Here is a 25,560-nt window from a genome sequence, read left to right on the forward strand (position 1 = left end):
CATCATCACATTGTGAGTTTGTTTTTTGTTTTTTTTTTAATATTAAAATTTCCTCATGTTTGAATATCAAGTACATTCATATTCAAAAAAAGAATACCAGAACACATTCCAAAGTGTAAATAAGTTTATTAGCTCAGGTTGTCCATCATGTGGACTCTTCTCACCCTTGTTCTTCTCCATCAACAAAGACTAGAAAAGAGTTGGTCATATTTAGGGGAAGCAAGATCTTTGTGTGGAAAGATGCCTGCTGCCAAGCCTGACTTTCAGAGTTTAATTCCTAGGACTCACATGGCAAAAGAGGATAACTGCTTCCCAACACACACAGTGCATAAATGCAGTCAGTATTAGTCTCCAAGAGGGGAAGAATTGAGGACATGCACTGGAATGGTTTACTTGCAGCCAGGACCAAGCAGTCGCCTCATTAAGTGCCATGTTTAAGCTGTAGTTCTCAACATAAGGTTAGTGCAGATGGACAAAAGTACCTCGTGCTTAATGCCAGCTTGCCACAGCCACACAGTGTCCCAAGGAGCTATACTTCTGCTCCTGTCAGTGGGACAGAGCCAAGCCACCCTTCCTAGAACCCCTGCAGATCATCATCTAAACCAGGCCATCTGAACCAGGCCATCCAACCCCCTTGACCATTGCACACAGATATTGTGGGAGCCAATGCAGGGCCAAGGGTAGGACTTGATCCTCCAGCCTTACCTTTGTAGTACCACATGACATTTCATTGACAAAAGGGTTGCAGGAATTTTTAAAGGTATGTGAAAACCTGTAGACTTTATCCAACTCCTTCTGTTTAGTTTGAAAAAAAACAAGGCACAATCAGAAAGAGACGGTAATTGATTAAGAATATTGTTGAAATTAAGAGTTTAGAAAGAGGGCATACCTTACGAGTGCACCTCAGCTTTGATCCCCAAACTGTTGGAGCTCTTAAACACAGGTTCCTTTGCACCATGCAAATCTACCATCTTAATCTCTCTAAGCTAGAGTCCAGGAAACTATATTTCTGTTAGTTCCATGGATAATTCTTATGGACATAAAACTTTTAGAACCATTCTAAAGGACAAGGCCTACAGAACTATAAAAAATGAGTATTTTAAGATGCTTGTTGCTTTAAAAAAATTATATTTAGGATACAGATCTTCCTCAAAACAGACCAAGGGTTTCTGAAGGTTTGTTTTGACTTCCTTGTACCTCGAGCTTTATTATTTCCATCCTTTGGTCTTGTGAAAGTAGATTAGATAACCTAGAGCATGCAGCATTGGGGTTGGGAAGAAAGGGACTGAAGTGGATTGATTATCTAGACGTCTAGATTTTATATCACACAGGTGATTGCTCCAAACTTGAGGAATGGCAAGTTAGGTCGAAAGGCACACAACTATGAAGTGGTAAAGCAGGATCCTCATGGCATGGATATAGCTTCCTGTGTCCAAACTGTGGCCTTTATAAAAGAGAAAGAAAGATGCTGGACACCATGGGGTAGGCTAATCCATGGTCTAGCCTTAATCTTAGCTCAGTGATTCCCAAACTGATGCTCTGTAAGAGGCAACTCTGAATGTACTTTCTTCCCATGGCCAAGGCCAGCATCCCCCTCTGGCATACCAACATAACCCTATCCATCACCATCCTCCTGTATTTGAAGTCACAAAAATCTTAGTTTCAGACTGAGGAAAAGAGGAAGGAAACCAGCCTGAGTCCAATAACCAACTATCAGCAGGCCTGGACACCACCCTGCGTCATGGCCAGAATGTATCACTTCTACACCTCCTACTCTCCTCTACACCCCTCTGCTTACCCTCATCTGCTATGGGTAACCTCAGACAGGGATGGATGGGCTCCTTCACAGGCACAGAGACACCCCATTTGCTGCAGCACTTATCAGCATCTTCTTGGCACCCAGGCCTCTGCTGGATCAATGGAGGAGTCCGTCTCCTGCTGCTAATGAACACAGGACAGGCTCTGGCTGGGGCTGCAACACTGATAATCAGCAGGCACAGGATTTATGATGACTTTGGACTCACCCTGCCTTGGTCAGCCCGATTGCTCTTCATTAGAGACCCACAGTGTCCAGGACAACCTTGGCAGACTGTCGTGAGGACAGGACTATGAGGCTGTCAGAGTCATGGGCTGTCTGTGCTGCTCTAGCTCCTGCAAGGAATTAAGGAATGGAGAAAGAATAAACTCCAGATGTCTACCCCCTCACCTAGACCTAGGAAGAACAGTGGACACTTTCCTGTATAACTATACAAAAATCCTCATGCAGTGTCTAGACCATTCACGACCCTGGCAAACTTCTCCTCACCTGTGCATCAGAAGCGAGTTACCAGTGGCTACAAATGACAAAGCTGGAGCTAAAACCACCTTCAAATCTCTGCCCCACAAAAGCCAAAGAGAAGGGGACAACAGGGGAAAGGTCCTGTCTCCAGCTAAGTTCTCCCAGCTCCTCTTTCTACAAGGAAGACCTAGATGGCTTCTTGCTCTCACAGCCTCAAACAACTTGTTCTCATAACGCAAAGCCTGTATGAACCTTGACCAGTGTTAAGTACTTGATTCCAAACAGCTGGTCCTATGATGCCCTGACTAAATGAACCTTGGCCCATTTAGATAGTCACACACACACATTTATCTTCTTATGTTTGGAGATGAATTTTCAGGTCCATAGTAAACACATGACATGAAAGTGCGAGGAACTCTCTAGAGGAGGGAAAACTATACAGGAAGAGTAAAGATCAAGAAAGAGTACTGGAGACATGAATATGGTGTGTGTGTGTGTGTGTGTGTGTGTGTGTGTGTGTGAAGCCTATTGTTTTGTTGTTGTTGTTATGCTGACTAAAAAATTAAAAAAAATAATGGTGAGAAGGGGTTGGAAGATAGTTTGGTTGATAAAGTGTGAGTCCTGGGTTCAATTCCCAACATGCACGTAAAAATTCAGGCACAGTAGTGTGTGCTTACAATCCTAGCACTGAGGAGGCAGAGACAGGAGGATCCCTGGGGCTCAATGGCCAGCCAGTCTAGCAAGCCTCAGGTTCTCATGAGCACTGTCTCAAAATTAAGGTGGAGATCAATTGAGAAAGACATCTGATGTCATTCTCTGGCCCACATATAACACACACAAACACACATACACACAAACAAACACACATACACACACACACACACCTTGGCCAGAGCAAGTATTCAGTAAATTATGAATTATTTACACCTTCTCACTTTGCCCCAACTACACCCAACACAGCTTCCTTGTGTGACTCCCCATCAACACACCGACCACAGAATTGCCTCACCTCAGCTCAGCTTCACCTCTGAAGACACCAAGAGGCTCACCATCACTGACAGCAACAGCCTCTATTTCCCCACTAAACACTATCAATCCTACCTCCAAGTAGATGACAAACCCATTTTCTTTTTTCTGGCAATACAGCTTTAGCTGAGCCCTTATGACAGCACAATCTTTCTGATCAGTCTTCCTGTCTTTAGATGATCCTTCTCCATCCATCCTCTCCACCTTCATCCTGTGATCTTCCTAAAACTGGAGTCTGAGAAAATGGGTCCCAAACTCTTGATGGCTTCTCACTAAGTGTAAGTGTCTCAGCACAAATTGAGGGCTGGTGCAGTCAGCTCCCCTCAACCCCACCCCTATTCTTAACCCCACCTCCTAGGTTAGTGGCCCCTCTGATTATTTTCTTACTTGTACGTGCCACACACCAGTTCAAAATGAGAGTGATAGTTATCATTAAAGAAGGTAGAAAGGTCCTGTGTCTTAGAACCTTTTCTCTAACAACTCTACAAGTTTCCAACACAGAAACCAGAGCTGGAGAAACTGAACAGTTTTCCCAGGGGAATGTCCCAGCTGTCAAGGAGGTAACAGAGCATAAGCCTGACCTTGGAACTTTGCTTAGATGCTCCACGCTCCAAGAGACAACCCACCTACCACCTTCACCTGGCTTGCCCTGTAAGACCGCTCAGAATCCAGCCTCCTGAGGCTCCTTCCTTATACCTCACTTTGGGAACTGATTCTATTACAGGTTCTTATTCCAGTTCTAGGCACACACCTTTGTTTGCGCCAGGCTCTCAGCCTATGGCCAGCAGAAAAGGCACAGTTCTCTGTCCCCCTACCCAGATAAAATGCCTCCTGCCTCTACCTTAGGCCCTGAGGCTGCTGCAGTCGCTGTCCCCTACTTAGATCCTCTATAAAAATCACACTTCTTTGATAGTCTGAAGGGCAGAGGCTTTCAGAGGCCCTCTGTGGTAAGTTCCTAGGTTGTTTCCTGTTTTCTTCTTCTTCTGGGCAGAGTGAATGGAATTTTAGGTAAGAACTGTGAAATAGTAAGAGCTGGAGAGGACAGGGTCTCCACAAGGAGAGCAACAGAACAGGAAAATTTGAACACAGGGAACTTCCCAGAGACTCATACTCCAACCAAGGACTATTCATGGAGATAACCCAGAACCCCTGCACAGATGTAGCCCAGGGCAGTTCAGAGTCCAATTGGGTTACATAGTAATGTGAAGAAGGACTGCCTCTGACATAATCTGATTGGCCTGCTCTTTGATCACCTCCCTCTGTGGGGGAGCAGCCTTACCAGGCCATAGTAGAGGACAATGCAGCCACTTTTGATGTGAACTGACAAACTAAGATCAGAAAGGAGAGGAGAACCTCCCCTATTAGTGGACTTGGGGAGTGGCATGCAAGCAGAGGGAGGAGGGAGGGTGGGATTGGGAGGGGAGGAGGGAGGGGCTTATGGGGGGATGCAGAATGAATAAAGTGTAATTGATGAAAAATTTTAAAAAAAATCACACTTCTTATCTGTCAGTCAGTGGGCTAGCGCATTCCTACTACCTGAATCTGTGGAGATCACAACCCAGCATTCTGTACACATACTGGCAAGTCAGGGCAGGAAACAAACCCCTGCCGCATGCTGGGTCCCTTCCCTTGTATCTCCCAGTACTATTCTGGTGTCATAAGGAACCACTGGATCCAGCTCTTCTTCCCTCTCCCTTACTTGCTTCTCATGACAAGGATAGCTTTCTGTAATCTCATAAGAGGCAATTTAGTCCAAGCTCTGAGCTGAGAGAAAGCTGGCAATAAATAATCCTGGAATGAGTATTCTTACACTCCCTCCAATTGGTCACTAATAGGAGGAGATGGCCACATTGGAGCCCTTTCTGTGCTGCTGGCCAGGAGTTCTGAGAGCCTCCAAGGCTGCCTTGTAAGGGATGCTCTGACAGAACCAGAAGGGCCCATCTCTGATCTCTACCTGCAGTTTTCTCATGGGGCCTGACACCAGATCCATATGAGTTCTGATCTCTGCCCATGACATGAGCTGGGTTCACAGAGATGTGTGTATGGTGATAAGAGCCCTTTATGGAACACTGTGTATGATTTACATTAAGACCTGCCTTCTCATAGCACTTCGTTGCTGTCATCCTTACTGTGGACACCAGAAAACTGAGTGTCTTAGTTTGGGTTCTACTCCTGTGAAGAGACACCATGACCACAGCAACTGTTATAAAGGAAACCATTGAATAGGACCTGGCTTATCGTTTCAGAGGTCTAGTCTGTTACCATCATGGTAGATATGGCAGCGTGCAGACAGACAGGATGCTGAAGAGGTAGCTGAGAGGTCTACATCTGGATCCACAGGAAGCAGGAGGTGAATGTCAACCTAGCATTTGAGCATTTGAGACCTCAAAGCCCACCCTCTGATGATGCATTTCCTCCAACAAAGCCACACCTACTCCAACAAGGCCACACTTCCTAATAGTGCCACTCCCTATGAGCCTATGGTGCCATTTTTATCCACACCACCACACTGAGGCTCAAGAAGGTAAGGAGCTTGTTCCAGTTATATAGGTAGTGACAGGGCAGAGTTACTATGTCCCTTCTGCTGTCCAGGATTTAGGCCCTGAAAAGTAACACTATTCAGGTACTCTGGGAGGTAGCTGAGGAGCCTCATCCATCCTGTCCCAGAATGAGTTTCTCCTCTGTATCCCCCATCACAACCCACTCCAGAAAACTTTTCTATATCTCTAACTCTCATCTTGAAGTAGGTCTTTCTATTTTATATATTATCAGTGGTGTGCATGTGTGTACGTGTGTATGTGTGTAATAATGGTACACACGTGGAGGTTGGAGGACAACTTTGTGAAGTTAATTCTCTCTTTCCACCTTTATATGGGTTCCTTGCATTGAACTCATATCACTGGGTTTTCATAGTCAGCACCTTTATCTACTGAGCCATCCAACCAGCCCCCTTGAAAGAGAACAGGGCTGCAGAGACTCTCAGCTTTGACTTTTACCTAGGGTAATCATGCAGACTTGTAAAGCTGGGCAAATGCTTCCATTTGTTTGAGCCTTTGTATGTTCAGCAGCTTTCTGGCATTCAGAAAATGCCCAAAACAATTTATGAAAACAAAACGATTATTTGGGCTCATGATTTAGGGGGATCCAGGGCTTGTCAAGGGGTTCTATTGCCCCTAGGTCAGTGTCAAAACAAAACTATTGACTTCAAACTGAGAAACAAGCAAGAGAGAAAATTAGGGTCTCACAAGTCCCTCCATGAACTGACTCCAGGCTGAGGGGATGTCTCACTGGATAAAGCATGAAGACCTGAGTTTGAATCCTCAAATCCCTATAAAGCCAGGATCTGTAGGACACATCTGTAATATTCCTGTTGAAATATGGGAGGAGACAGGAAAATCCCTGGAAGGTCAAGTGCCAACTAGTCCGGAGTCCACAGTGGTGAACAATAAGGGATTTTCTCTTAAACATGGTAGATGATGGCAGCAGAGGTGGTTCTCTGACCTCCACACTTGCACCATGGCACATGCACTTGTGCTTATATGCACATATGTGCTCACACACACATAAACACACACACAATAGAGCATACCTACCATCACCTAAAGACCTCCCAGGAGACTCTACCTCCTATGACGCCACTACCACCTCCCTAAAGCATCAAGCTGGGCCTTCTGGAGAACCACACTATAGCACTCAGCTCACCTATAAAATATGGTAGTGATTGCTGTCATCCATCACAGAGCCATGGTAATGATGACTGCCATATATGAGAGCCATGTGTGCACTCAGGAACACAGGTCCTTCATACTGTGTGTTTCACATAAATAACTCAATGGTTTTCTCTCTGGTGAAGTTGATCCCCTTGTGACCCTGGCCCTTCCCCTTTGCCTCTTACCTTTCCCTTTCCATGTGATGTGCTCAGCACAACATCTACCTGGTCAGTGGTTTATACTGCAAAAGCTACTTTGCTACAGAGAACACAGAACAGAGAACAAACCAGAAGTAGCAAGTTACAGGCATTTAACATGATGTTCGCATGCTGTGCGAGGCAATGGGACAGAGACACTGCTGTGCTTCTGGCCTCCACGCGGTGCACCGCTCATCTTCCTTTGTGTTTCTCCAGCACTGGACGGATAGTGAGTGCATAATAAGATTTGGAGAAGCCGACTGCCCTGGTTGACCTTGGTCAGCCACATGACTGGATTAAGTGGGTGCTGGGAGGTTAGCAAAGTGAACTTCTGGGTGTGTCCATGTAGTAGTTTGGTGAGATTAAGGAAAGGCTAGCTACCCTGGGTGTAAGTGGCACTATCCCATAGGCTGGGGGTCAAACTGGAAGTGGGAGAAGGAAATCAGTTTACCTAAGGTGGAAGAGAAAAGGATCAAGGAAATGGGAGCAAAGTGTGAGAGGGGGCTTCTCTAAAGATGATACCACCTTTGCCTTGCACACGGAGCTCCCAGGAACCCCTGGCCAGGAAGGCTTCAAGGTCTATCCTAAGGATGAAAGAGAGTAAGTTTTCCCTCCACTTCCTTTTCTTGACTTGATCTTGTACTGGTCTTGTGTAAGTAACCACAGCTGCAATGAGTTCATGGGTACAATGGCCAGAAGACAGCACTTCACAGTACTTCTCCTCATTTTCCATCTCAAACATTCTTTCTGCCCCCTCTTTCTGTTCCCTAAACCCTGAAGAATGGGGCTAGAAGATGATAGAGATATATCTCATTTGTGGATGAACATTCAATAGTTACTTATCTCAACACTCTGACCACTTATGTGTAAGTGCTGCTTTTAAACTCTATTTTATTTGAGATTCCTTAAGCCTCTACCTCATTCCAACCCCCAACCCTAGGTAAGAGAGGAAGAAGGGAGAGGAGATGTGGACCTCTTTAGACTTAATTCTGCCTGGTTAGGGTCATCAAGTTCTTTGGAGTCAATACCAGTCTCAGTCATCAGAAATCCAGCAGTCCAAATAACCAGCAACCTTCTTCTTTTTCCATCTATGTCCTCAAAGCCTTCTCTCCATCAGCCTGTCTCCTTGAAGCCCACACCTTTCCTCTCTCTGGGCTCTCATATTTATACCCTCTCCAAATCCTCAGAATTAAATTCTCTACAGCTGGCAAAGGTCATGCACCTCTCTGAGCCTCACAAGGCAGTTAATTATCAGCTGTGGACAAACTAAAAGCAATTCTATATCCCACATTTGGGATTAAAACAAAAACCTGTTTATATAATATAACTAAGTTCTTTTAAAAAATGAACTTCTACTACAGTTATGAGCCTGCATTACTGCTGACTGCTGCACAAAAGAAGCTTCTTTGACAAATGTTGAAATAAAGGTTGAAATCTGTGGGTACAACTGTAAAGATTTAGACGGCAATTTGACAAGTTGCCCATTTAAAGAGTTCCCTTCCTGGAGTCTCTGACCTCCTTTGTCATGGCTTTTGACTAGGTTTACAGTATCAGATACATTTTCTCTCTCTAGAGCACGCCTCGAATCCAACCAGAAGGCAGTTGGTTGCCATCAAAACCATCATGCCACTACTGTACCAGTGGGCACATCTTGCCTGGCAAATTGATGCTGTGGTACTCAGGGTAAACCATTAGCTAATTCCATTAATGCTTTTTCTCCTAAAGCCAAACATCACCTTCCAGCATTCTGAAATGTAGCCAGCAGAGACAAAGCTCTCAGTTCAGTTCTAGCTTGATTTCTACAACCTAAGTATATTGTATCTTTGTAATATTTTGTTTTATTATCTACAGTGGGCAACTGAGAGCAATGTCAATATCCTATGCTATTAGGGAGGTCCCCATTTCCCACACCTGGTACTAAGAGACAACGTGATTTTAGTGGCCTGAACATAATGTGAAAATATTAAAATTGGGTGGAAAAGAAAGACTATTCATTGGGGGTACTCAGCTCCCACTCCACTCCCTAAAATAACTTGAAAAGAACTGTGTGACCTTTCCCTGCCCTCTCACTGCTTAAACATGCTTTCCACAGAAAATCCAAGTGGGTCCAAACATAAAGAGTAGGTGACTGAAGCCCCATGTAGCTGCCATCAGAACTGCACCTAAGTAGTTCTCTGGCCTTCCTGCCTTGCCCTCCAGCTGTCACTAGGAGAATCTTGTATCAGCTCCAACTTCTGATTCTGAGATACCCTCCAGTGTGGCCTCGTGACTACTCAGAATTGACCTCTCCTCCCAGAGTCCCCTACCATCCAACTGGCCTGATTTTCATGACGCCCATCCAGGACTCACCCTTGCCCCCAGAAATGGATACCCCAAACATCCTCAGCAATGCTTTCTGCTCCTTCTACCGAGCATAAAAAGGATGGGGTGTGGTGAACGGATAGTTACCTCCTGCTGAAGCTCCTAATAAAGGATATTTGGAAGCCCAGGCACCACTTTCCTTTTGGGCTTTCTCATTACAGACCCTTTAGCCCCTGGCTGACAACCTGATAATTCTCTCTGATCACACAATCTTTGGCTGCCACTGAAACTGCCTTGACACTATCCTTGTAGAAAAGATTCCAGGATAAAAGATGCAGGGAGAGATGCCTAGAAAAGGTGTCTTCTCTCCTGCCTCTTATTTCTTCTCCCTCCTCCCATCTCCCTCATCATCATCTATTCTCCCCCCGCTTCTCATCTCCCATCTCTTTCTCTCCTCTGCCTTTTCTTCTCCCACTCCCTCTCCCAGTCTCCTTCCTCTCTGTCTGAACCCCTATTTTATGGTTGTTCCCTTTACTCATCTTTCTCTTCTGTCTCATCATTTCCTCTTTCTTGTTTTGGTGCCAGAAAGAGCCTACTTACAACAGAAAACCTGAAGAGACAGAGTAAGGAAAAAAATACCACTACCCAGAGCTGATTAAAATACCCTATATAATCTAATTTGTAAAGCTCAAATCAGAATAAAAAGAGTTACTCCCATTATTCCAGGCCAATCTGATTTTTAATGAAACTCCTCTGCGAGGTCACCAAGATCTCATCAGGCTGTATACTCCAGACCTACCTATTGCTCCCACCTCTCTGCTGCTCTGGGGGCCCCATGCCCTCCCCTGCACCTCATCTCCCTCTATAGTTTAATCCTGTGTGGGACAGTAATCCAAGTTCAGGTCATCTGTGGTTCTGTGGGAAGGAGGTAGCAGCTGGCCCCCAGGCTCCATTCTCTCCACTGAAGACCTGTCTTCAAGGCTGGGGTGGGAAAACCTGAGGGTTAAAATTAAGTAGACCTCCCCAGCCCCAGCTCCACCACTCATTATCTGCGTGACCCTGAATCTGTTGTTGTGCCTCTCTGATCCTGGTTTCTTTGTTATAAAATGGGACTCTTTTTTTTCTGCCCTGAAGCATTGCTTTGTCTCTAGGAGAAGGGAGTATGAAGAGCACTAATTGCAGTCCTCCCAGATTGTCGGTGTCAGTGTCCCCCTGTCCACTCAGTTGTGGCTTCCCAGGAACACAGACTATGTCACCTCCCTTCTTCAGTGACTTTCCCCATGCCCATGCTTTGGGAGCTGCATGGGTGCCAGTTCAGCAGATGAGAACAACACTCAGAGTCTGAAAGGGGCAGGTTCCCAGCCCCCAACCTGCCACAGCTATCGGCAACCACCTCAGTTCCCAGTCCTGCAGAGCTATGTGCTGACGCTCTGGAGAGTGCTAGCATAGTACCCTCAGGCAGCAGACCCAGCATTGGAAGTACTGAGTCAGCTCAGTGCTGCTCTCCTTTCTCCCCTACTTATTCCAGACTCCCCATCTCGATGTAGAGACAGCGCCTGCTGCGGTTACACAGTTAGCAGAATGAAAGAATTTGTGAGCAGATGCTTAAAGTCTCAGCACACAACCTAGCATCTCACATGTGCAGCAAACTATCTGTTTAATAAAATATGAACCAATAGCTTCAATGGTTGTGGCATCTTGCTTTGAGGTGTGGGTGAGAGGCATGAGCTTCCAAGCAATTTCCAAGGGGGAGACTGTAAGAGCCAACTTTAGAAAAAGAAAGAATGAGGAGGATGTGGGTAAACATGGCCACCAGCTCCTGCCAAGGCCCTACCAACCACTCAGATTGCCTGTATTGCTAGGTTGAACTAGAACCATATCACTCCTGAGCACGTGAAGTTAGGTGGGAGTCTCACATCGAGAAGGAAGGTGACCCTGGTGGCCATGGTTCATCCCCAAAGTCAGCATTGAGATTGAGTAAGGGAGGGGCTGAAGTCTGGAGTCTGAAGCCAGTCCCTGAAAGTCAGAAACCAGACTGGAGTCTGATTCTTGGGGTAGCCGAGCTCTGATTCCTGAGCATGAAAGGGACTGCTGACCTCACTGACTGACCACTGTGCTTCTCCCTCCCCAGGCCAAGTCTACTCCTTCAGCCAGCAACCCCAGGACCAAGTGGTGGTGTCAGGACAGCCAGTGACACTGCTGTGCGCCATCCCAGAATATGATGGCTTCGTCCTGTGGATCAAAGACGGCTTGGCTCTGGGTGTAGGCAGAGACCTCTCAAGTGAGTATTTCCAGACTCTCCCACCCACACACAAAGGCCCAGTGCCTATACTGCCTCACCCCATCTGTTCCACTGTGGAACTCCCATATTCCATCTCCAGTGTCATTGGGGCTCAAATCCCCAGCCAGCTCTGCAACTCTCTGGGCAGCAAAGCCCTGGATCTATATCACTAGGAGCGGCAGGTGCCTCTGGCTGTGAGCACTGATTCCCACTCGGGTGGTCAGTCCTAAACTTAGAACAGCATCCATTCCAGAGGCCAATGCCATCCCTGAAGTCTGATTCCCAAACATCATGGGCTCCTGTTTCTTGGCCCAATATGAATCCTCATTTATCAAGGCATGATCCAGCTTCCCACCCAAGGAGAGAGCCAATGAACTGAAAACTCACAAGAAAGCCTGCTTCTCCCCAGATTCATCTCATGATGGGAAGAGAAGACAGGAAAGGTTTATACTAACTGCCAACCTTGTTCAGCCACCCAGGCAAGCTGCACCATAGGGGCCTCCTGCAGCTGCTACCGGCTGGCGCATCAACTCTGTGGTTTGTGCCCAGCAATGTCGTTTGGTAACTATTTTGCATGGCTGCCTCAGAAGCTCATCCAAACACTTTGCCAATCTCCCCTTTCCCCAGAGCACAAAAAAAAAATGCAGCCATCCTTGTGTCACTTGCCCGTTTTGTCATTACTCTGCCCTGAAATGGGTAAGCAAGGGGCTGACTGCTGGGCTGATATGCATGATGAAAGTCAGAAGGACAGATCTGGGTGTCACTCCCCTGCCATCTGGGAATGTCTGGGGTTAGAGGATGGATGAGAAATACGCATTCAACTGGGAAGCAGTTTCACCTCGTTCATGCTATACAGCTGCAGGAAAATAAAAATCAAAAGTGCGCTCAGAAACACTGGGGCTGGGAAATTAATATTTTAAAATGTGAGTTATGTCTTGCCAAAAATGTATATTGAAACATTATAGCAACGGTCAATAGCAGTCACAGGGCCTAATGCTGCAGCCCAGCTGAGCATAGATAAAATTCCCAAGAATATCTCCAAAATATACTGTGCTGCCGTAAAGTTTAAGTGTTATGGGAACCAGCCAACTTCAGAAATGCTCAGCTCCGGTACCCTAGAGAGATGGGGGAATTCAGCAACCCTCCCAAATGAGAATTGCTTATGCTCTGGGCAGCTATGAGCCTGGACCAACACCCTGACTGATGAAGGGGACTGTCTGGGCTCCTGGTCAAGGATTATCAGCCTTTTATCGGAATATTGTCTCATCAGGTCAGTGGCCAAGTGGAGGTCTCAGATCTCTAGAGAAAGATCATAGAGTTGTCATCAAGGCACAGATAATAGCATCTCTGATCTGATGTTCCATATCTGCTTCTCTAGGATCAAGGGTATGGGTGCTGGGTGCTAAAGACAAGTTGATCTAATGGCCTGGGCTGGCTTCCTCTCCAGCCTGACGGAGTCACTAGGGAAGACAGGCCGTGGGCTCTCTCCTGCAGAGCCCATAAGCTCAGACACCTGAGAAATATCTGCCCTGTATTGATCATCTATCTCCAAAACACCATCCTGGCAATAATGATAGATTCTCCCAGGCTCCATTAATACCCCTTGTTTGCCTGGTACAGAAGGGACAGAACAGAATGCAACTGAATTCAGCAAAGATTTTGCTGAGGGCTTTAGACAAGGAAACTTAGGGCTAGTGTCACAAGGACTCCTGCTGCTCTAGCTCTGTCCTCTTCCATTTCAACCATGTCACCCCTCTCAGTGTACTAGAAATAAATCTGTCACTGACACCTTAATGTCTTTCTGGTCACCAAGGCTGAGACACCAGAAATAAAATATTTTCCAACACATTCTCTGGGGCATATAGAGCATTTTTCTCCTAAGAAGTACTTCTCAGATGTCTCATGATTCTATGATTGTCCAGAGGGAGGAAAAGATTATAAGCCCCCTCTCCTTGAAAGGTAAACAGAGTAACAATTGAGAAAAAAAAAATTGACTCAACAATATTACCAATCTCAATGCATGAAACCCTGTTTGCTCCTTCTAAAATTGATACCTCCACTGTACTTCCGTGCTATTTGTACTTTTTTCACTGTGTGTGGTGTGGTGTGGTGTGTGTGTGTGTGTGTGTGTGTGTGTGTGTGTGTGTGTGTGTATGTGTGTGTGTGTATAGGTGAGTGTGCCCATGTGTGTTCTCTTAGAGGTTCTATTGCTGTGAAGACACACCATAACCACAGCAGCTCTTATAAAAGAAAACATTTAATTGGGGCTGGCTTACAGGTTCAGAGGTTTAATCCATTGTTTTCATAGCAGGAAGTATGGCGGCATGCAGGCAGGCATGGTGCTGGAGAAGTATCTGAGAGTTCTACATCTAGATCCTCAGGAAGCAGGAGGAGAGTGAGACACTGGCTTGAGCATTTAAAACCTAAAGCCCACAGTGGTACACTTCCTCCAACAAAGCCACACCTACTCTAACGAGGCCACACCTTCTAATAATGTCACTCCCTATGAGCCTATGGAGGCCGTTTTCATTCAAACCACCACACATGTCTTTATAGAATAGGCCAGAGGTCAATGTTGGGTGTATCCTTCAGTCAGTCTCTATTTTTTTTTTTTGAGGCAGGTTCTCTCACCAAACCTGGAGCTCACCAGTTGGCTGGACTGACTGGATGGCAAGCCTCCAGGATCTACTGGTCCTTGTCCCCTATCCTCAACACCATCATGCCCAGCTTTTGGGGTGCTAAGGATCTGAACACAGATTCCCAGGCTTGCACAGCAAGTGCATTACCCACTGAGCCAGCTCCTTAACCCTGCAGATTGTATTTAAATTAGCATACATAGAGGATAGAGATGGACATGGTAGCCGATACCTGTAATTATAGCACTTGGGGAGGTTAGTACAGAACTGACATAAGTTCAAAGCCAGCCTTCACTACAGAGTGAGACCTGATCTTGTAAAAAGAAAAAAAATCTTCACATACATGGTATGCAACAGGCATTTTACACATATTGTCCTGTTTAATCCTCATCCATGAGGTGCTAGCATTTCACTGGTAACGAAGCTGATAAACAACAGAGCTAAAGCACCAGGTAGCTGAGCAAGAAAGAATAAGCTGGCGTTTGAACCTACACAACATGACTAGAACCTAGATGCCCCGTATCTGCCTCCTTTGAGAATAGAAAGCAATGATACCATGGAAGGAGCTAGAAATTTCTCAGAAGCTGTGCTCCTGTGTATGTTTTCCGAGGACGCTGCCAATCCTTGAGATAGCATCGAAGCTCACTGCCTAATTAGGCAAATACAAACAAACCCATCACTGATGTTTTCCACAGCTCATGAGAGTGAAATCCTGCTGCTGATGACTTGCAAGACAAAAAAAAAAAAAAAAAAGCAAAACAACAGTTCTATCCAACATGCCTGCAGGGGATAGACCTAATTGCAGAACAGCAGGATTGGAGCTGGGCTGGAGGGCAGGGCAGCCAGCTGCATAGACGCCAGCAGCAGTTGGCAACCTAGCTTCACCTGCTTGGGCTTACTCTTTTGCCCATCAGAAGGCAGGGAAAGTGGGTGAGGGATGGACAGCGCCCTCCTTCGGTGAAGCTGATCCTTGGCAGCATTTCTGATCAGCCCTGCTCAGCTGTAGAGGGCAGGCCCTTTGGTGTCATGAGGAGGACAGTATGGCCTCAGTTGTACAAGCGCCCACAGAGCATGCTGCCGGGCCTTTTAGAAGACCATGGTTTCCCACCTCACTGACCAGGAATAGGCACTGATGGGTCCTAGCACAGTCACCCCAGGGAGCCTTGTCCCATCTCTCAACTACCCTTAGCTTATCCAGAGTGGGCTCTGAGGAAAGATGGCAACAAGGGTGGAGACAAAACAAAAAATGGACCCCTGCACAATCCCATGGTGCAAAGGGTGTGAGGAAAGCAGAACTCAGGTGAGGGGGTAGAAGGACAACACCCTGATAGGGCAAACTAAGAGGCTCAGAGCCCAAGACCATAGAGAAAGCAAGGACCTGTCTATGGCCATGGCTGCAGTCAGTGTTTGCATTCAGCCTGCTGGCCGCAGTAACTGATGAATGATTCATCATCTTCAAACTTTTATTTATCTATTATTCATCACCAGTGTGTATGTACTGAGGCCCCAAATTCCTAAGTGTCCTGAGTGCCTCCTAAGTGCTTAATCAGGCCCTGGGGCTTGGAGATGGGAGGTAGGAATGCCCAGAAATGGCCCACTGTGGTTCATGATGCATGGTACCCAGCATTCCTAGATGTCCTGGATTCTTAGGTTCCTGAGCTTCCTGGGACAAAATTTCTCCCCTGAAGTCACTCTTGATCATTTCCAAGTAAATAAATCCCTTCTTCCTTTCTCCTTCCATTTCTTTCTTGTGTGCTCTTTTCTTTGTGAATCTCAGACTCGCTCTCCCTCCCTCCCTTCCTCGCTCCCTCTCTCTCCCACTTCTTCTTCCCTTTTCCTCCCTCTCACCTCCCATGCAATCTCCTTAGCAAACATAACTGAATGTGGATAGCAACCTTCCCAGAACGATACTCCATAGCCAGGTCTGCCCACTCAGCATGTCCTATACTTCTGTCTCTAACACTGACTTCTCCCATTTTTCTTAGAACTTAGAACCAATAATACATACATACATACACACATACACACACACACACACACACACACACACACACACACACCGGCATCCCGGGAGACTCTTGCTTTTATGCTCCTTTATACTCAGATCAAAGATCTGAGCAAGTGTCGTAGACTCCCACTGCAATGCCTCTCTGTGGCTAATACCTATCCCACCACCCCGGCAGCCCCTGAGCTAGGGAAGTGCTACCGTTCTCTTTTCCCTCTGAAGGCCCAATGATAAATAAGCAGTGCACAGGTAAACAGGGGGAGACATGGGAGTCGTCCATAAAGTAGGAGGCTCAATGAAAGGTCCTGGAGGTTGGAGCCCTGCTAGCCCATTGAGCTGTAGCAAACAAGGGAGCCAACGAAACAGCTCAGCAGGTAAAGCTGCCTGCCACATGCCTGGTGACCTTAGCTCCATCCTTGCGACCTACAGGACAAAGAGAACTGACTCCTACAAGTCGTCCTCTGACCTTCACGTGAGTGGCCTATCTGTGTTCATACACACATAAAGAAACAAACAAGCAAATAAATAAAAGAAAAGAATTTTAAAAAGCAAAGAAAAGGAGCTTGGGGGTGTTGGCCCTGTGAGTTAGGGAAGGAAGCAGCAAGGAAGCCGTTCAGAGGAAATCTTACTGTAAAAATGTTTCCAGTATATTAGTCATTAGGAGGCCACCTGAGGTCTGCCCAGGTCAGGCATTAGATACCCCGAGCCAACTTACCAGAGTGATCTTCCTTTGGCAGAGGGATAAAGTCAAACAGGAAGGCCTCTGTCTGAGCCACTGTTCCCTAGATGTATATTTCCTTTTAAAAAAGAATTTTTTTTGAGCCATTCTATCCAAGGGGTCACAACACCTCCAAATAGCCCTCTGGAAATTTGCAGCAAGACTATTTTAATCTCTCAGAGCTCCCTGCTTTTTCCCCAGGTTACCCCCAATACCTGGTGGTGGGGAACCACCTGTCAGGAGAGCATCACCTGAAGATCCTGAGGGCTGAGCTGCAGGATGATGCTGTGTATGAGTGCCAGGCCATCCAGGCTGCCATCCGGTCCCGTCCCGCACGCCTCACCGTCCTGGGTAAGTTACCTGCACACAAGCGGGGATGACGTAAGGGCTATAGGAAACACCAAGGACTCAGCTACTGGAGGGACCTTCTACAAAGCTAGCAATGGGAGGCTCGCCATTGGAGATCATCCACCCGGTTCCACCCACCTCTGCCCTCTCCTCTCTCTTCCCACTTAAAGGGGAAGACCCCCCACCTTGGGAAATCATACTGCCACCGGACTATTATCATCTTACACAGTATGTTTGGCTGCACCCTGGAACGTAGGTGAGGGTCCTAGATGCTCTGAAGTGTAAATGAGGCCAGGCCTGCAGCAGCAGCACCAGCTCAGGAAAGGGTGTGGCATAATCTGAAAGACCCTTCTTCTAGGGCTGACCTCCAAAGGGGCCAGAAAAGCTCTATATCTCCTGACCTCCATAGAATGAGCCTCAAGTTTGGTCGTCCATGACTTCAATGTGCATAAAGATCTCCAAAGACCCCTGTTCCAGAGTTCTCCCATCTCTGGGTTCCCTTGGAATCCTGGTTCTCAGGTCATTCCAATGAGATTTCATTTCAGGTCTTTACTCTTACGATTTTCTACCTTGGTCTTTTTTTTTTTTTTTTTTAATGTCCCTGGGGCAGCCCTCCTGAAGAGGTACTCACGCCCTCATTAGGACAAGACCTCCTAGAAGGTGTGGTGGGGTTGGGACTTGCTCAATGACTCCTTAAGCTTCCCAATTTTGACTAAGAGTTCAGCCCTGCTACCTCCTTTCTCTGACCAGGTTTTCCAGAGAAGGAGCTATGGGGAAAAAGTCCTTTCACATAAGTGATAATCCCTCACAGTTCCAAAGCAGCCCTCAAAGCTTCTCACCCTAGGTGAGAAACTGAGGCTTGGAGAGGCAGAAGGCCTAGGCAAGAGTCTCCCTGCCCAAGCTCTTTGTTCCACCTCCCTGGCCCCCTAGGGTTGCATTTCTGCCAGGCACATGTGGATGGAGCCTGGGCAGGCAAGAAAGAGAAGCCCCAGCCTGGCCTCGACAGCCTCCTGGCAGCTGCTGTGATGACAGGGTCAGCAGCTGGGACGCTGCTCATGCTCTAGATGAAATATTTAAGAGCGTGTCGGGTTATCTTCAGATCTACACAGCTAAACACAAGGGGTGTGTGATTCCAAGTGCAACGGCAGACAGGCCACGGAGGACCACTTAGCAGCTCAGCCTGAACTGAGGCTGAGAGGAGGAATTCTGAAACATCACCTACCTCCATCCTGGAAGCCTGCCTTGCCTGGCAGGAAATGGGTGGGAAAGAAGAGTCCTGTGGGATAAATGAGCTACGGGATGGGGCCAGGCAGGTCATCTTTTACAGGACAGACAAGGACACCACAGGGGGCAGTAGCCATTTTCTTTCCCCCCTTGGGAATCGAGAAGGGGTCTGTGACTCATCGTAGGGCTGAGAGAGGAGATGGGAAAGTCCTGGGACCAGGTATGCTTCTGTGTATGATTTGGGCACTGTCTGCAGAGCTGCCATGTGAAGCTGTAGGATGTTCATCTTCAGCGACCACCCGGCTCCTGTCCTCAGAAAACCTTCCTCTGCTCCCTTGCATCCCTCTATGAGGCTGCCTGAGAATGCTGGAAAGAGAGGACCTAAGCACCCTCCATTCCTCTGACACCATGCAGGAGCTAAGACGGGATGTTGCCTTGTTCTTGAGGTTCAGAAGACTCACCAGCGAAGTCCTGCCACTTAAGCCTCCTCGCTCCTTACTATCTCAGTTAATCAACAAAGTGCATTGTACTAGAACTCCAGATTATCCCATGTGCTTTACTGATAAGCTTATGGGAGACTCAGAAAGGCAAAGATATGCTCAGGAGGACACACAGCTTAATTAACATTTAACATCACATTTTCTAGCTCCAGACCAACGCTCTTTGCCCGGTCTTCTCGTCCCAAATACCAGCAGAATGTCATCTGTCCACCTGGTTAAAAGCCAGGCTTTTCAGAACAGGGCCTTGGGGTTCAATCTAAACAGACCCAAATTTGCTTTGGGGTCACCTCTAAAAGACATTCACGCTCCTCTCTGTCAAGGCCTTGGCCTGGCACTGTGCCTAGAGCATAGGGCTGGGTTTGTGCAGGTTAGGTGTTTATTTAAGCCTAGAGGTGGAAGATCGATGGTTACAGAGGCCCTATCTGGGCACACAGAGAATTCCTACAGGTGGAAAGGAAACTTCCATCTCCTCTATCAGCCATTCTCCTAAGCTAACTGGATTTGAACAAAAAGAGGTGGCCAGGCTCCACACTCCTGACCTCAGCTATTTCTGCAGGTGAAGAATTCCCTCTTTCCCACCCAAAGGAGTTCTGAAAGTTCCTCCCAGTCTTGTAAATGCCCTCTCTAGGCTCCTGGTCCTGCAGGGCTCTTCTCCAACCATCCCTAACTGGAAGCCAACCTGCTCACTGGAAAGAGCTCCTGCCCTAGGGATGAGACAGATATAATGGTTGTTAAGGACTCTTAAGGCTGTTAAAGCCGATTTCCTTTCCAATCAACCAAGACCCCCCCTATGCTATGCTGTGACATCTCAGCCGAGGAAACTGTCTGGGCCAGTTCCCCCAAGGAGGGCATCCTTCCCTACGTTCCAGGAATAGGAGAGCTTCCTAATTTACTCTGTATTTGCCTGAGATAGATTTTTAATTAAATAAAGTAAGAGCTTGATTGAACCTGCTGAAGATGTGAGGGCAGAATCAGATGGTATTCCGGCAAAATCGCAAAGCAAACACTCTGGCTGGAACACAGGGAGGCCCCCGGAGGTCTTCCATCAAAGCACCAAGTGAGGAGGGCAAATACAAGAGATTATATAGCCAGCAGATGTGCACTGTTAAAATATGCATCTGCCGGCATCATGCTCAAAGAAGCTAGGGGGCCAGCTCTCCAAGCCTGGCTGGCTCCAGGGAGGGCAGGGCAGGGGGACCAGCCCAGCAGCCAAGCCTAGAGTCACAGACACATTAATTAGTGTTGTGTTTGCAGCACTCAGATGCAATCAGGAAAGAAGCAACTCCGAGCAGAGCTTTCACTACCCTGGGAGGCAGAGGAGGAAAGAGCCAGAGAATGAGGGGAAGATGGGAGAGTGAATTGAACCTATGAATTCAAGCACCCCCAGACAAGTAAGCTATAACCCTGGTAATAGTCAACTTGAGTTCCCTCGGCAATCCAGTCAGCTGCCAAGGGCTATGTTTGACTCAGTCCGTGCTAACACAGAGAACTTTCCAGACACACATTGACTCAGGAAATCTTGCTATCCAGGAAAGGACCTCAGACTTAAAGTTAGCTGTGTGACCCTGACACCATTACTCAACCTCTCTGGGTCCCAGTTTCTTAGCCTATAGAACGTGAGGAGATGACTAAACAAATGATGTATAAGAACTATTCAACTCCCAAAAGGCCTTATTTCCAATTAAGAGTCCAATATGGTGCATCAACTATTTTAGGAAAATGGACCATTCCCCACTGGAGCCAAGATCCAAGTGGTGCCTAAGGCTGAGAAGGTAACTAATCATGACAATTTAGACAGCATCCCACCTTGAAGCTGAGAGACAGGACCTCAAAGAGTCTTGCCAGGCTTTAAACCAGGCCTCCCTAGGTACTCAGCTTTCACACACCCCGTAGCAATCTCTGCAGTGGCTCAGCCTAGATCAGCAGTTCTCCTCCCGTGAGTCGTAACCCCTGTGGGTGTCAAATGACCCTTTCACAGTGGTCACCTATCAGACATCCTGCATATCAGATATGTACAATATGATTCACAACAGTAGCAAAATTACAGATATGAAGTAGCAACAAAAATGCTACTTCATGAGGTACTGAATTAAAGGGTCGCAGCATTAAGAAGGTTGAGAATCACTGACTGAGGTGGATACACCACACACACACACACACACACACACACACCTGCAGAGCTGTGGAGCAGTAGGAGGAGCCCTGGGTAAGGAGAGAGTGCCATCTAACAAGAAGTTGTGTGACGCTCCATCCATTTTAAAGCAAGAAATATACCTATGTATGCATGATGGCACCCATGCTCTTCCGACATTTAGGAGCTTCATTCATGTAGGGTGCCATTACACTTGATCTTTCCAAAGTTTTCCAGAAAACTCAGGTAGCAAAGACTTTCACCAAAGAGGCAGTGGAGGCCATGGATTTGATCAAGAAATGTTTACTGAACGCTTCTCATTTCTAGATGCTCAAGATTGCTCAGTAAGTGGAAGACAAAGCCATCCTTAGCCTGGTGAAGCATGCATTTAGCTGGGTACAAGGCAGCTGACAAGCGACAATCAGATTGAGCAAGTAAATGGTGTCATTAGAATGATTGTGGTAACAAATGCCAGGGAAAAGAGGAAGGCAGATCAAAGTGAGAAAGGGAGTTTAGCCGTCGGTTATTAAAGGGTTTTGCCCAGCCACTCTTCCCATGCCCTCTTCCTCCTAGCCCAGTCTAAAATCGACCCCACTGTCTTTGAGGCTCCCATTAGGTTTCCTAAGCGAACATGAACTCTTTAAGATGGAGACTGAGTCAGTGCAAACAAAGAGGGTGTCTTTTATGATGACATTTTGAGAGGGCAAACAGATATGCTCCTTAACTTGTTCTCCCCTAGAATGGGCAGCAGCTCTGGATTAGTTGCTTCTCTTGCTGCTGTGGCAAAATCATAGACAGGAGCAGCTTAACAGGGGGGTGGGGAGTGGATTTTTTTAGCCTAAGGCTTAAGGGGATAAGGCATGGCAGCTGGGACCAGTTTAGTTCAAGGTGTAAGTGTCACAGGGCAGGTTTCTTCACAACATTATGGGTCAGAAGCAGAGAGAGGGATGGATCTTGATGCTTAGCTTTCTTTTTCCTCTTATTCCCTTTACTGTCCGGTCCTCCATCCCATGAGATCATGCCACCTACATCCGGGCTGGGTCTTTCCTCCTCCATGAAGTCTGTGATGCCTAGGTGATCCTAAATCCAGTCAGGTTGGCGATGAAGATTCGCCATCACGAGCCCTCAGTTCTCAATTCCCAAACTACCCATGGCTTCAGAGAGGATCTTCAAATAACTTGAACACTGTCAGTCATGGATGCAGAGCTGATACAGTGCAGAGGAGTGCTGGCTTCTAGATGGTTCTGAATGTAGGTATTGGCTGGGACAAACCTACGCTCAGCTACTTACATAAAATGACACATAGATAGGGGTAGTTAAAGCAGTTCAAAGACGTGGGGGAGAATTTGTCTCGTAGAACAGCACCCAGAATCCCATGGCCCACAGGGTCCCTGAAGTATGCCATCTTCCTTCTCCCCAGCATAATCCACTACCCATTAGCCCAACCACCTGCTTCACTCATGGTGCCTCTGAGCCTGCTCTAGCCCTCCCTACAACCCTTCCTGCATCTTGCCTTGGCTAACTCCTGACCATCTGAAAGGATGTACTTCAGGCATCACCTCCTCCAGGAAGAGGAAGATCACACGGCCTGACTATTGTCTTCCACGTTCCTTCTGCCATCTCTAGTCTCCATGACAATAACATGTTGTATTGAGAGTGACTTTTATCTGTCTGCTTCTAACATGGAGCCTGTCAGGGGCATCTAGCAATCTTCATGCCTGGCCTGGGAGGACACACTGGGTGCTCAATGAATCTTCATTATGGCAATTGAAGCAAGGGGGCTTGGGGACAGCTGGAGGAAGGACAGTGCAAGCAGATAATAGTGCCGAGCTCATATGAAAGTTGTACGGCACAGTGTGGCACGGTGTTCTATGATATGGCATTGTGTGATGTAGTGCTGAATAATACGTGGTATGGTGTTATATGTGTTGTATGGTGTGGTGTGACACGGTGTTCTGTGGTATGGTATCGTGTGGTGTGTCGTTGTATTACATGGCACAGTGTTATGTTGTGTGATGTGCTCTGTGGGGTGACACTGCGTGGTGTGGTGTGGTGTGACATGGTATTCGGTCATGTTAGTGTTATGCGATAGAAGGTTTTGTGGCGTGGTACTGTGTGGTGCGGTATTGTATGTGGTGTGTTTGTGTGTAGTATGACGGTGTGCGAGTGTGTACAGTGTAGTGTCAGATGGTGTGGTGGTATGTGGAACAGTGGCGTGGTATGGTGTCATGCGGTGTGCAGCTGTACAGTGTAGTGTGGTGGCAGCCAGTGCTCTGTGTGTAGTGCGGGGTGGCACGGTGTGGTGTGGAATTTGTTGAATATTATTGGAAGAGACACTGTAGCCTCTCATGGTTTGGAGCCCAGACTCTGGAAGCCAGATTGCCTGCACTTAGATCCCGGCTGCGTCCCTTTACCAGCGGCGTCACCTCGATCAGGTTACTCAGCTCCCCTGTGCCTGTATGTAAAGTGGGAGACACAGCCATCGTGCCTTCATGATTTAACGAAATAACATATGCAGGCATGTCTCAAAATAGTGTCTGATACACAGCAAGACATAAAAGCATATGGCTGTTATTATATTAGCTAGTTCTATCACTGCTATTACTGTTCAGTGCCCAGAATCACCAGCCCTCCTTCTCAGAGCACCAGCTTCTGGCCTAAAGAAGCTTGTTCACAGGAGCAGCAGGCGGGAAGCCGGATTCCCGGAGGCCCCTCCCAGGCACATGCAGGGAAGACAAGCAGAATTGATTCTTTATCTCCTTATTAAGTCTGTTTAGCCTGGGCTGTGGCCTGGTCTTAGGTGCTGAATCTCATTTGGGCTGTTTGCCTGTTTCCTGCCACATTCATTACCCTCAATCACCCCCCCAAATAGGGGCCGCAAACAAGCCAGAGATGGGAGAGGAGAGTGAGAAAAACATCCTTATCTTCCAAAGTTCTATATGGGAGCCAGGTTCAGCTAGTTTCCTCCTCTCTGCTGTATACGCCACAGGACACCAGGTCCTTCCCTCCCTTACTGTGCCCTTCTGGGTGCCCCCAGGGCCCACTCCATTCTCTCCCTTTAGACCTTACACACACACCCTTCTTTTCTAGTCTAACTCTTCTTACCTGGCCCCTCAGTGACAAAGTGAACACAGCTGAAAGCTATGGACAGACTAACTGACGGAAGCATCTCTCTTCTAAATTTGAAGTCTCAGGCTTAGGAGTCGGAGCAAGTGATCTCTGGGATCTACAATGGGCTTCCATGTCATCCTGAGTATCTGCACCACAGTCAATGGGGGCCAGGAGAGATAAGGGCACTCCTGGGTTAAATGGTGCTGACCTTCAGGGTCGGGTTACTCTGTGACACTTTACTTTTGGGGAGAGGGAAGGTTCAAGACAGGGTTTCTCTGTGTGGCCTTGGCTGTCCTGGACTCACTTTGTAGATCAGGCTGGCCTTGAACTCACAGAGATCCACCTGCCTCTGCCTGCCCAAGTGCCAGAATTACAGATGTGCACCACGCTACATGGCATTTCATCTCTTTGGCCCTGGGTCCTCTCCCTAGCTAGGGCCATCTACCATGGAGAGAAGTGAGAAAGGAATGAAGGAACCAAGCTACTCCCAAGGGTCCAGGAGGCCTCAGGAGGCCTCAGGAGTCGAGGCAGACATGATGCTTCCATTCCCTGCCCATTCACAGGGCAGAGAGCAGAGGCAGGCAGCTCTTCTTCTAGAGGTGGGAACCCAGTACCAGTCCTGCACTTCCCAAGTGGCCTGAAGCCTGACATTGCCTGTCCAGAGGCCTACTATTTAAAGCTGGAGGTGACATTCCAAATGGATCTCCCCTCAGCTTCTTAGGCTTTCAAAACCAGGACAGGGAGGTCCTTAGGAGCCCAGTTAGGATCAGTGGCACACACAGAGAAACTCAGCCTCCTGCTCTGAGACCCCACAAGCCTTGGTACTTCTCACATACCCCCCATTTCCAGGGGACTGAGGACCACCAGGGAATTCCCCATGTGATCCTAAAGTGTGACACAACTATATCCAGAGTAGTGGCAACTCTCCAGGTCTGCATAGGACAGGGGGCCCAGCCTGGGACTCAAAAATCAAACATTGCTGTCCCCAGCCTGCCGCTGCTCAGCATGAGACACAGGATCGTGCTGCTTAATGGCTCTGTCCACCTTCTCCCTGGCAGAACCAGGAGCTGGAAAATCCACCCCACAGCTTACCT

The 25,560-nt window shown here is 47.4% G+C and overlaps 1 protein-coding gene across 6 annotated transcripts in view; it reads left to right on the forward strand.

Moving 5' to 3' along the window:
* Positions 1-25,560, forward strand: part of Kirrel3 (kirre like nephrin family adhesion molecule 3) — a 553,630-nt gene that overhangs the window by 442,929 nt on the left and 85,141 nt on the right. For all 6 annotated transcript variants that reach the window (XM_060371465.1, XM_060371462.1, XM_060371477.1 and 3 more), the window contains 2 exons: positions 11,644-11,793; positions 17,354-17,503. In XM_060371465.1, coding sequence (XP_060227448.1) covers positions 11,644-11,793; positions 17,354-17,503 — 300 coding nt within the window. The remainder of the gene's footprint in view (positions 1-11,643; positions 11,794-17,353; positions 17,504-25,560) is intronic.

Source organism: Meriones unguiculatus, chromosome 1 (assembly GCF_030254825.1).
Source record: "Meriones unguiculatus strain TT.TT164.6M chromosome 1, Bangor_MerUng_6.1, whole genome shotgun sequence".
Taxonomy (NCBI): Eukaryota; Metazoa; Chordata; class Mammalia; order Rodentia; family Muridae; genus Meriones; species Meriones unguiculatus.